The sequence below is a fragment of the Rhea pennata genome, chromosome 18 (genome assembly GCF_028389875.1).
Source record: "Rhea pennata isolate bPtePen1 chromosome 18, bPtePen1.pri, whole genome shotgun sequence".
NCBI lineage: Eukaryota > Metazoa > Chordata > Aves > Rheiformes > Rheidae > Rhea > Rhea pennata.
The window spans coordinates 8,459,457-8,471,620 of record NC_084680.1 but is presented as its reverse complement, the minus strand read 5'-3'; the positions used below and the strand labels follow the sequence as shown (position 1 = coordinate 8,471,620).

The following is a 12,164-nucleotide window of genomic DNA, read 5'->3' as shown; positions in this document are numbered from 1 at the left end:
CCCAAGCGGGCGCGCCGCTGGCTGCCGGCCCCGGGGCATGGAGAAACCCCCGCCGCAAACGCCAGAGCCTGCCCCCTCCTCGGCCTTCGCAAAGATGGCGGCTGCGGCGCCGACTCAGTGCCCGCAGAGCCCCTTCCCGAAGCGAAGCTGCCGCCCGCGCAGCGCTGAGCCCCCACGCCCTTCACCGACATGGCACCCGCCCTAGTCCGTTACCGCCAGGCGGGCCAGCGGCCCTGTCGCTCGGGGTGACGTCATCCCACGGCGCCTTCCCCGTTGCCATGGGAACCGGCGGGGCTGGCGGCTGCGGGGGCTCTTCGGGGGCCGCGTGACGCCGCGACCCCCGCTCGCCGCCGCCATGTTCGCGGACGGGACGGCGGGGAGCGCCGACGTGGGGTCGCTGTGGAGACGCGCCCGGAGCGCGCGCTGCGAGGCGGTGAGAAGCCCCCGGGACGGCTCTGGGCTCGCTCTGCAGCTCTTATACCGCGGGGCCGCTCCTTCCCCCTCCCGCTGCGGGGGCGGCGGGCCCCGGCGCGGCCCGGTGGGTGAGAGGGCCCTCGGCGCGGCCCGGCACGGAGACCTCCCTCCGGGGGACTTTCCACCCCTGCCGGTGCCCGGCCCCGGGGCAGAGCCGGCGGCGGGTGGGCCCGCAATGCCACTGGCTCGGCCGCGCAGCTGCCGCTCTGCGGGTTGCCCTGGTTTGGCCCCTTGCGACGGTGGCAGATCCCCGCGCAGCTGCGGCAGGACTCGCTGCGACCCCCGAACAGCCGCCGCCGTCGTGGTCAGCTGTCCCTTCTGAACACTCGCTGTGTTTCCGTTTTTGCTCATCCTCCCTGTCCTGCGAGGCAGAGCGCACTGCCCCTATTTAACTAGCATTGAGGTATCTCTGTCTGATACCCGATGACGTGAAGGACATAAATACATAAACAACATCCAGGCAGTTAGACCCTGCTTAAACCGTGAGCCAGAGATGTGCAAATATGTTTGAATGTCTCTACAAAGCGATAAATAGTGTCTTGTGTGCCACTCTTTATGTTTGGATTGTAGAGTGCTTGTCTTCTTTTACTAGAAAAGCTGCCAGACTGGGAAAATTTCAACAGCAGAAGCTTCAGTGCAGTCTTGTATGAACCGAGATGCTGGTGTGCAGACTGATCAAAGTAAAGATGCAGCCCAAGACTTCCATCAAGAAGTCCAAGTAGATTACACTCGCCTGTTATCATTCGTTCAGAGAGTGGAGGATGTTGTTATCAAAGAGCTAAATAAAAACTGGAAAAGTCACGCCTTCGATGGCTTTGAAGTGAACTGGACAGATCAGAATGAAACAGTAAGTTGACAGAGTTCAGATCCTTGTCATTACCAAAGCAGAGCTGGTCGCAATGGCTCTAATGCATTAGTTCTGTTTGTTACTACTAGCATTGTTCTGTTTCTCACTACTAGGATTTTAATAATTAGAAATTTTTAGTCTTTTTCTTCAGCTTTTTTTCTTTTGCTTGCAGCATGACCTTACTTGGTAAAACTGTTCTTGCTGTTAGTGATTCTGTTGCAGCAGCTTTGTGAGAAGGAAGCCTCCAGTTGGTATAGGCGTATGTTCAGTTTCCAATAGCCCCTTTAGAGTGTACTAGGCTAGTAGTTGTCTAGGAACAATTGAAGTCAGTGATTTGGCAGCTCTTCCTATTTGGATTGTATTTGTTTAGTGTATGGTGTTCAGGAGTGAGGCAATTTGTATCTGCCTGTACATGTTGGTACAGTCATTTTCAAACCACTGCTTGTTAAGCTCAGTGAGTGCAACAAGCTGCTGTTAAGTCCTTGTGATCTGGCCTTCCAGACTTGTCTTGCAGTCCCTGGAGTGTGCAGTGTATGAATGGTAATTACAAAAAGACGGTTGTTTTGATAGGGTCATATGGAGATTATTTCTCCCAGTAGAAATTGAGCTTCTTTTTTGCTTATATAGCTATATGCTGTATAAGGTTCTGACCATAGGCTCATATGCTGAAGCAAAAGAGAGATCCTCTCTATATAGTCAAAGAGATTCAGTGCTGGGTTTTGATCTCTCCTAGGTGTTGTGTTTGCATACGTTGTCATATCCAGAGGCTCAGGATCAAAAACTGCAGGTCACCAGTGTCTCGTGGAATGCAACAGGATCTGTTGTTGCGTGTTCGTATGGCCGGTGAGTATCTGAGTGGATTGAGAGTGACTGAGGTTGATGTGACATTTCAGATTGACTTGAGTTTTAGATATGTTTACTTTGTCTACAATAACAAACCAGACATAGATAAACCTTGTTCACATTGACAAACCTAATCCACATTCAAAAAAACCCCAAGTCTTAGGGCAATCTTAAATTTTAATTATTATTATTATTATTTAGAAAATGGATACATGTATGTTCTTACTGATTTGTTTCCAGATAAATTCTGTTTGGAAAGAAAATGTAAAGAGCAGATGCATTTGCAAATATGTGTGGGTAAGGTTTGGAAATATATGCTTATCTTCATTGAATATCTTGTTGTTTTAATGTGGTCTCTTAGCACATCAGATGCACCTGGCATCTTTTCACACATGCGCCTAATGCCATGGACATGTTCTAACAATCGTTTAAGAAGATGTAGGCCCACTCTAAAACGAGGGTTGGACAAAACATTCGTTTAATCCAAGAGGTATCTTTAGCAGCATCTCTTTTCTGTGTCTTACTGCTACCCTTATTCTTTTCTTCCTTCTGCTACTGTTTTCTTAAACTAAAAGCCCCACAGAAAGAGCATCCATGAGTGAATGCATAGGGAAGAATAAAACAGGACAAACATGTATGTTACTTGCCCCTTCTACTCTCCCAGCCTACAGCTACTTTCAAATTAGAATGTGGTTTCTGTGTGCACAGTTACTCTCAGTAGACTTCACTTCCATGAGCAGAGAGGTGCAGTCTCTCTTTGAATCTGTTTAAGCTTTTAGAATCTGCCACATCTTTTAATAAGGAGTTTCACAAATCAGCTGCTCATTGCATGAAGAATTGCTCTTTTTTATTTTTTATCTATCTCAAACACTCCCTCAATACAAGAATTAGGAGCATCAAATAAAGGCAGTAGAGGTCAGGCTCAAAACAACTGCTTCCTGTCCTGGCCATTTGCTGTTCTCTGGATCTGTGACCTTCATGTCATTTCCTTGCAGCAAGATGAGACATCATGTCAATGTGGTGCTAATGACAGAGAACATGGAAATACTACAAGTAGGCCCTCTGCCAGCACCCTCCACCAAACCAACTACTTACCATTACCCGTACTTATCTGAACAACTTTTCAGATACGCTAGCTCAAAGTACCTTCATTTGGGAAACCTTTAACTTCAGAAAAGAGTAACACCACAGGCATTCACTGGGATCTAGAGTGGTAAACGTGCAGCTGTCTTGTTACTTCTGCTCTGGGCAGATGGCTTGTAGTAGTCGTTATTTTGGATTTGTTCTGTCCCTTGTCAAAAGAGGGTTACATTTTGATAAGTATGCAATGAATGAAACAGCTATGAATAACAAAGAAAGTAGAGTGGCAGATGTCTCTTAGAAACCCCAGATGAAAAGATTCGTGAGAGCCACTTATTTGTGAAAAACATGTATTATTGAAATTTGTAGAGCTGGAGTGCACAGCATGATTTGTGTGCAGTAACCAACGCCATTTGGTGGTTGTAAAGAAAGTTCCGTGTTTGTGTGTGGGCATCCAGACTTCAAATCATGCTGCTTCTCTCAGGTCAGGAAAGATTCAGTAAGCTTTTTCAACCCTTATCAGTTCTCCAGGCAAGACATTTCCTCTCTGTGTGTTCTCAGATTCTGGATCTTTGAGTGCTTTAACTTAAACTTTCTTTGGTCTCTTTAGGTTTTGCTTTCCAAATATTCATAGCAACTTTCTGTAATGTGCCCCTTAGATTGTTCCCCTTATTTGAACAGTTAATAGCTCTTGGAATAGTGAATCATAGCTGAGATTTACTTGCAGGCACTTTGACCTGTAGGTGCACTGACAGGCACTGTAAATATACTAACCTGCAAAGAAGTTTCATAACCTCATGATTTCTTGATCTCAGTTTTCCTTTTATCCACAAAATAGCACAGGCTTAAATGATGAATGGAACATAGCAAAGCTCCTCTGGACTCAGAGTCTGGCTGTAACACACAAGATGAGATGTAGCCTTCTCTTGTTTAGGTTCGATGATGGGGACTGGGGCACAGAAAAATCCTATATTTGTACCTGGAATCTGGACAGAAGAGGGTTGAATCCACAACGCCCTGACCTAGTGGTGGATGTTCCCAGTTCTGTCCTGTGCCTGGCTTTCCATCCCTCTCAGCCTTCACTAATTGCTGGTGAGTTGCTCTTGCTTTAGATTTTATTTGAAATGTTTCCATGTTTCCTGTAGTTTGCATCCTTTTTTTTTTTTTTTTTTCCTTTAGGCTCAACCGAAGGTTTATTGCAAAAGTAACGTTATTGTAGCTCCTTACCCAATGGAACTAACACTTACTAGTACACATAAATGCTTGTTGCTTCTAGACTCTGAGACTAACCTCTTTTTCAGGGATGTCTGCCTTTAAATCATCTCAGAGAGATATGGTAAAGGCCAGTTCAGCTTGGGTTATAAGCAGGAAGAACATACTTATTTCAGTAGCGACATGTCCTCCTACACGAGGGCTGGCTGTGCCCTCTCTATGGCCATGTTTCCACATTCAGTTGTGTTCCTGTGCCTTTCTGTTTAGGACTGCTCATCCCAGATCTCGTCATGCTCGCTGGCAACCCTGTGCAATGAGAAACATCATCCACAGTTCTATTCTAATAACAGCACAAATTGCCCATTGCATTATTCATGTTATATACTGCTAGGCCTTACTTATGTTTTATTGGTTTGTTTTTCCTTTTTTTAGGTGGACTTTTCAGTGGAGAAGTGGTGGTGTGGGATACCAGCAGAACAGAAGACCCCTTGATCTTGAGGACAGGGATGACAGATGATACACACACTGATCCAGTCTATAAGGTGACAGAGAATATCCACAGCAGATATCGTTGGGAAGGGGAGAGCTGCCGTTGCTGTTTCATTCCTTCAGCTCTTATGCAAATTCCCAGTGCTTCACCTGAAGCTCTCAGGCAGGCTGCTATGTTTCAGTAGTTGTGGTCTCTCTTAATTGGCTCAGTTGGCTATTTTTCCCCCCAGTCTAAAGGCACAGCTATGCCACTGAACAAGTATTTGCTGAATAGGACACTTTACCTGTAAAAATAACTTCTCACTGGTCAGGATAAATGAAGAGTCGGCCCATTCTACGTTGTAACTGCTTAGTGGGGCAGATGAAGCCAACAATATTTGCAGTCTTACAGATACAAGTAGCAAATTAGCACCGCTCCTTAGGAGCTTAAAGCTACACAAAGGATCACTATTTGTTCTTGCAGTCTGACTTCACTAGTAGTTTGACTAAGCCTTTAGAGCTCCCTGACTTATACCTGAGTGCAATTCACTGAGCCTTTCCTGATAGCTAAAATTATCTTCTCATTTTCAGTCATGCTTAATACTTCTAGGTCTGCTCTTCTACTGCAAACTGCTGGCTTTCTGTAACTGCTCTAGGATCTTCGTGTTGAGACAGAGTTTGCTTAGACCTTGAAGGACAAAAATTTGCTAATGATTAGCCTGAATTAAGGGATTTGTTTAAAAACAAAAAGTAGTGCTTTTTGGCCTCCTTTGGGGCACTGTGACTTTGGAGCTGTCACTTTAAGCAGTCTCTGTATTTTAGCATCTGAAAGTTGGGAAAATGCAGTTTGTAGCTGGGCAAAAGTGCTATAAATACACAGAAAAGGCTGGCAGGTGACGTGCAGAAATCAAAATATAAAATCCAGCCCTCAACACTTGAATGCATTTCTCTCCTAACATACATCTGTGTGCAAGTGCCTAGTACAACCTGGTTTGATACCAAGATTACCGAACATCACCTGGCGCTGTTCCTGCGTTGTCTTGCTGGGCCAGTAGACGGCAGGTTGCTGAGTGTGTGTGTGTGGCGGTTCTGACAGTTTCCCCCTCCGCCTGAACTTGTGTTTGGAGCAGGTTAACTGGTTACCAGATGCAAAGCACAGGAACCACTTTCAGCTGTTGAGCGCATCCACAGATGGAAAGATCCTGGTATGGCAAGAGGAGCGAGATGGTCGGCTGACCTTGGCCGAAGGATTTGCCATGGTGGCTCAGCAGATCCCTCGCAGCATTCAGCTGAAGAAGGTGAGTTTGGCAGTTCAGAGAGGCCTTCTTAACGCTACACTGGTGTTAAGGAGGTTTATTTTCTGTTTTTTCAGTAACAATTTGACAAAAAACACTAACTCTGGAGCCCAGTGGAAGGGCACACCCTTCACATGAGAAGGGCAAGGTAAAGGCTTCTCTTTAGAGCCTTGCTAACCCTTGATCCCCATCTCCCTTCTCATACTGAAATTGCTCCTTCAAAGACTGGCGACAGCCGGTTCTAAAGCAAAAATGCTAGGATGGAAAACTTGCTTGTTTGTACTATTAAGTCACGCAAATCCCCTTGTTGGAGGATGCTGTAGGGATTAAAGGCTGGACAGTGCTACAGATATCAGAGCTGGTGCCAGTTGTGCAGCAAACACCTCATTGGATCCTTGACAGACTGGTTTACACTGCTGTGGCCACACGTATGCTACACTGGAGACTGTAGGTTTGTCTTTTTCTTTTAGCTCATGTGGGGAGAGGCTGCTGTGGGTGTGACCTCGCTCTCTTTTTCGCACTTTGATCCTCGCGTGTTCGTTGTCGGCGTGGAAGGCGGCTATTCCCTGAAGTGCTCCACAGCAGTAGAGACCAAGGCTCTCCGGTGGACAGGCAGTTCTGTTCCCCTCAGGGCCCCAGCAGAGCTCGCCTTCTCCCCGCATGGTGGACCAGTGTACTCCGTGAGCTGCTCGCCCTTCCACAGGCAAGCGCTATAAAAGCACACACTGGTATTATCGTATGCTAGTTTACAAATTACTGGCTCTAAACATCTTTTTCAAGTTACCTGGGGCCAAGATCCACAAAAGGGTCACCTAGCATCTTGATTTTGACAAAGTAACTTCCCAGGACAGCAGAAACACAGTTGTTAGTGCTGGTGAAGCTGCCCACTTGAATATGCTCCATGGGAGCAGAACCCGAATAACACTAAACAGTGTGTCCACTCCAGCCAGTGTAGACCATAACACTTCTCTTTAGGCTCGTTCAAGTTATGTTAATACTAAAGAGCAGTTTGAGTCAAGGGAAGGTGCTGAAGAACAGTAACTTACTTCATCAGCACTAAAGTGATGTGCCTCTCACAAATCCTACTGGTAGCTGCCTGAGTTTTTTTAATTAAAAGTTCGCATCTCTGCCTGCAGTTAACCAACCATCCATTTAAGAGGCCACAAGCCATGCTGACAGCCCAGGTTTGCATTTAATTTGCATTAGACAAACATGACTAACAATGTCTCTCTCTCTCTCTAGATCAGCAGTTCCCAGGCATCTCTGGCCCACAAACCACCATCAATACTCAGTGGACAACATGAGCCCTCATTAATCTTAATTGAAAGCACTAACAAAGCTATGCTGCTGCAGACCAGCTGTAGGCCGTGCGCCAAAGTACAGCTTGGGAATCGCTGCTTTAAGATAAACATTCAGACCTTTAAAAAACAGTAACACTGGCCCAGGTCATCCTTCTTGAGTGAGTTTTACTCTATAACCTTTCATACAGCCTATAAAGTGTTTCTTCCTTTTTCCAGGAATCTCTTTCTGAGCTGTGGGACTGATGGACATGTTCACTTACATTCCATGTTGCAGGCGCAGCCCCTCATTTCTGTTCAGTTATCAAAAAAATACCTCTTCTGTGTACAATGGTCTCCAGTACGACCACTGGTCTTCGCAGCAGCTTCTGGTGAAGGCAAGTATCTGTAAGTGCCTGTTCTTAAGGCAGAAAGTTAAAGTTTTGTGCTGGATATTTCTTAATTAATACAAGTCAATTATACTGATTAGCATTCCATTGAGAGCAATCACCATTGTTTGTACCATACCATTAGTATAATGGAGTCATTTCTAAGTCCAGGACTTCAGTAGCAGTTATTTTTCAGTTTTGATCATACCATTATTGCTATTAGCCAGAGCTGCTCACTTGTAAGTTTACAGATGTAGCATGGCAAGATTACTGCAGCTAAAACTTATTTCCAGCTTTCTTGGTTTTTGGCATTTACTTCTACTACTATTAGTTTAAAACAAAACCTTCTTAGAAAATTGCCCCGAATATATTTGAGTTAAGGAATGGATATTTCACAGAACTTTGGCAAGCTAGTTTCAGCTCTCTCTGACAGTGGAATGAGAAATCTGCGCTGTCTTGCAGCGATGGCAAGTGTCAGTCACTTAGACAATGTCAGAGGGAAGGGAGAACAGGTCAAAACAAAACAAACCACTACAAGTGCCAAACTAAGGAATTTCTAATCTACTGTTCTCAGAAACAAAGGCTATTGCACAAAACGGACGTAACGATAAGTATTTGTGTTTTAAAGGAGACGTGCATCTGTTTGACTTTGAGAAGAGCTCCCAGAAGCCTGCTGTTTCCATAAAGCAGACCACAGCCGAGAGCCCCGTGTACTGTTTAGAATTCAACGCCAAGCAAACTCAGCTCTTGGCAGCAGGAGATGCCACTGGTACAGTCAAAGTCTGGCAGCTCAGTTCTGACTTTACTGAGCAGGGACCCCGGGAAATGAATCACCTGGAGCAGCTGGCAAGTGAGGTCACAGACTGAGACAGCAACACAACCAGCTCTTTGAAGCCTGTTACAACTCTGACTCCAGAAAAAGTTGCCCATTTACCTCCTCCATAGAGTTGGCCTGTAGAACACACCTGACAGCTGGAGTTTCATTCAAACAACAGCTGAATTTGTATTTAACCATTAAACACAAGATAATATATTTGGACCAATAACTTTTATTGAAGCACACTGCAATATGTTTGTTTTCCCTAAGAGAGTTTTAAGCTAAGCAGTTTAAGGTTACATCATAAAGTAACATTGATTATTGTAGAGCACAAAGAGACGCATGCAGAGCTATAGTCGGCAAACGTGAGCATGTTCTTTGCATCTTTTGGTACTAGTGTTTTGTATCAATTCACAAAAAGTGAACGTGTAAATTCTATGTAATCGTACGAAGAAGGAAGTTCTCTGCCCTTGCCATCCATGTAGGGCTTCATGTGAGAAATGCAGTAATCGGCTTGTTCCCTGGTCAGGTTCTGAAAGACAAAGATGGTGCTGAGGCAGAGACAGGCGCTTTGCAGCTGTAGATGGAGCATTTACAGGCAGCCCTCCCGTTCCCAGAGGCACGCAGCTTGGAGCAGAAGCCAGAGCTACGACTGGCATGGAAACGTTCTGGCTGTTTCTGTTTGCACTATTTGGTTAAAGGTTGGAAGGTTTGACCTGAGTCTTCCCACCAAGGAGAAGACAGAACAGGTAACTGATATGAGGAAGGACAGCAAGCTCTTTATTTCTCTGCCAGTTGGTGGGATTCAGACAGGAAAAACTTGCTGCCTTGGCAGGGAAATGAGAGGGAGGTGTTCATGCTGTCTAAGCTTAGATGCTTAAGTTCCTCCTCTGAATCAGTCTGGAGAAACGTCTCTCTCTAATCTACCAAACAATTAAAGGAAAGTGCAAGTTTCCAAGGACAGGCGCTGTGAATACACTCCCTTCCCAGGCCTCTGAGTAACCTTTGAGTAACCTCCTCACCCCGATTCTCCCCCTGCTTTATTTATTTATTTATTTTTTAAAAAAGCAAAAACTTAACCAAAGTAGTTCTTTCTTCTTTTCACTTAACCTGAGTAGTTACTTGGCTTTGGTTAAAGCTTTTCCTCTTCCTCCATATAGCCAAGGCGGCAGCTGGGTAGGATCACTACCATCACTTCTCCGTTTGCTGCAGAGGACACTTCTACAGACTGAGAGCTTGACTCAGCTATAGTGACATGAACCTCCCAGCAACGAGCAAGTGCTGGTCTTTGCGAACAGGAACCATCCATCCGTCCCCCCCGTGAGCCACAATCGATACTTACTTGGTAGAGTTCCTCCTTGGTCACATAGGGCTTCCCCTCTGAACTGAGGGCACGGAAAGCACTCTCAATCTCCTCGCTAGACTTCACATTCTCTGTTTCCCTGCTGATCATAAATGCCATGTACTCCTGCAGTGAGACATGTCCATCCCTGCCGGTGAAACAAACGGCGTGAGAACACTGCCATCCGGTAATACTCAGAAGCCCACTCTTCCAGACGTATCCTTTTGAGAGCAGACTTAGGTGTTCTGGGAGCAGTGAAAAGTCTAACATGAGAGACTACAGGAACTCCATTTCCTAAACTAAATTTCTCTTTCACAAATGTTAGTCGTACCTTCATGGAGACCCTTTCACATGAATTAGTACGAAAACAACCACAGCCTCTCCATAACAAGACACAACCAAAGCTCTCAGCCTGTGACAGACTTCCCAGCCAAAAACAAGCGATACTGATACAACATTTTGCAGCAGAAAAATAAAACGTCCCAACCCACATACCTATTCGGATCTACAGTGTCAAGAATAGACTCAAACTCAGGGTCTGGCTCTCCCTCCTCAACCATAGGAAGGTCATATCCAAGAGAGCGCAAGCAAGACTTAAACTCTTGGTGGTTAAGACGTCCAGATTTATCCTTGTCGAAGTGCCTAAAAACAAAAACAAAAACTCATGTTTTAAGCGTCAGTCTTTGTAGTATGTGACTGAAAGCTACACAGCCAGCTGAAAACTGGAACAGATTATAACCAGTCCACTGTTCTGGACAGATGAGTTTGAGTCAATAAGCTTTTCCTATCTAACATATGTAAGACGTAAGTACAAGTTCTTTACATTGCTTAAAAAGCAGCAAAAAAACCCAGCTGTACCCGCCAGATGGGATACTTTGGCATTGATGGTTCCTTCACCACTGTGCTCACAAACAAATGCACGCAGCAGAGCCTCCAGTGTGGCTGTACCCAGCCAGCAGCAAGCATAGCTGGAGGCTCTTGCCATCTGGCAGAGATCAGAGCAGCTCAGCACAAAATTGAGCAGACAGTAAAGGAGCTGCAAACAGATCAGTCAGATAATCCTAACTGTGAATAGGGGCCATACATGTGCCAGAAGTATCTCACAAGCAATCCTCTGGCATGTTTTCCCTGCAACTCACTTGAACATCATGCTGAACTCCTTCAGGGCCTCCTCGGTGACTCCAGTTGTGTTTCTGAAAAGGAAGAAACAAAGCTAGTGAGCGGTTCCTAAGTCACAGAACTCCGCTGCAGTTAGTCTACCCCAAGCCAATCTACCCCCATGTTAAAGGCGAGGACAAATGATTAGACAATACATTACATCAACCACAGCTCAACAGAATCACCAATTCTGCGCAATGTTGTTATTGCTGATCACCAACAGGAACTGTTTCCCAAACTCCCAGCTGCACCCCCCGAAGGAGGCCAGGAGATGGTGGGGATTCTCAGGCTTTCTACACTGCTGTACAGATTAGCCACAACACAGAAGAGATGCATCAGCATAGACCATGTAGAGCTTTAGTTTCAGACAGACGGATGTGTCATCTTTTACCCCCCACCCCTGAGCTCGGCACGCTTTAGCCTGCAGAGGCAGCAGGTAGTACCGGGCTTGTATCTGCTGCTCTAGATTGTGCTGCATTCTCATTCCCAGCTGGTCAAGCTGGTCCCACTGCTGCGCCAGCCCCACAGTGCTGTGTTCTGTGTATTTGTTGTCCAAGATAAGTGCCTCTTCCATAGCTGCTCCAAGATCCTCAATCTTCTTCAGCTGGCTCCTCATAGCTCGAATCTCCTGGTGTTTGCGCTATTAGGAGAGCAAAGAAGAATGCAAAAAAAAAAAGCAAGCGTGTTAAAAACACAGGCTCATGTGCATTCTACATGCTATTAAACTGCTATCATTGTCTGCTGGGATTACATATTTACATATATACACATACACACACACACACACACTATGATCTGTAAAACAGTACTCAAAACAGTATCTTCTTCATGTACCGACAGGGTCTGGAAACAAGTTCTTGAGACAAAAATCTATTATGAAAAGTTCTGAAAATACTGTATCCCATCTGCTCTATGCCACTCATTTAGAAAAGAAGAACAAAAAGAGAAAACTATGTTAGAGT

General features: G+C 45.4%; 2 protein-coding genes across 2 annotated transcripts in view; one reads left to right on the top strand and one right to left on the bottom strand.

Moving 5' to 3' along the window:
- The first annotated feature begins 222 nt into the window (after nt 1-222).
- DYNC2I2 (dynein 2 intermediate chain 2) lies at nt 223-8,918 on the top strand. The gene is made up of 9 exons (XM_062591338.1): nt 223-433; nt 1,067-1,321; nt 2,055-2,164; nt 4,179-4,336; nt 4,889-4,998; nt 6,055-6,222; nt 6,690-6,922; nt 7,737-7,894; nt 8,514-8,918. The coding sequence occupies exons 1-9, from the start codon at nt 356-358 to the stop codon at nt 8,750-8,752; spliced, it is 1,509 nt and encodes a 502-aa protein (XP_062447322.1). The 5' UTR covers nt 223-355; the 3' UTR covers nt 8,753-8,918.
- Nucleotides 8,917-12,164, bottom strand: part of SPTAN1 (spectrin alpha, non-erythrocytic 1) — a 52,938-nt gene continuing 49,690 nt past the window's right edge. The window contains exons 54-58 of the mRNA XM_062591339.1: nt 11,646-11,842; nt 11,184-11,237; nt 10,540-10,686; nt 10,045-10,192; nt 8,917-9,234 (exon numbers count right to left, since the gene is read on the bottom strand). Of these exons, the coding sequence (XP_062447323.1) occupies nt 9,109-9,234; nt 10,045-10,192; nt 10,540-10,686; nt 11,184-11,237; nt 11,646-11,842 (672 nt within the window). The 3' untranslated portion in view covers nt 8,917-9,108. The remainder of the gene's footprint in view (nt 9,235-10,044; nt 10,193-10,539; nt 10,687-11,183; nt 11,238-11,645; nt 11,843-12,164) is intronic.

Excerpts from the sequence above, each read along its gene's own strand:
- DYNC2I2 (XM_062591338.1), top strand. The coding sequence starts at position 356 with ATGTTCGCGGACGGGACGGCGGGGAGCGCCGACGTGGGGTCGCTGTGG. Across the intron at positions 2,165-4,178 it reads GTTGCGTGTTCGTATGGCCG|GTTCGATGATGGGGACTGGG; the intron begins GTGAGTATCTGA and ends TCTCTTGTTTAG. Across the intron at positions 7,895-8,513 it reads CGCAGCAGCTTCTGGTGAAG|GAGACGTGCATCTGTTTGAC; the intron begins GCAAGTATCTGT and ends TGTGTTTTAAAG.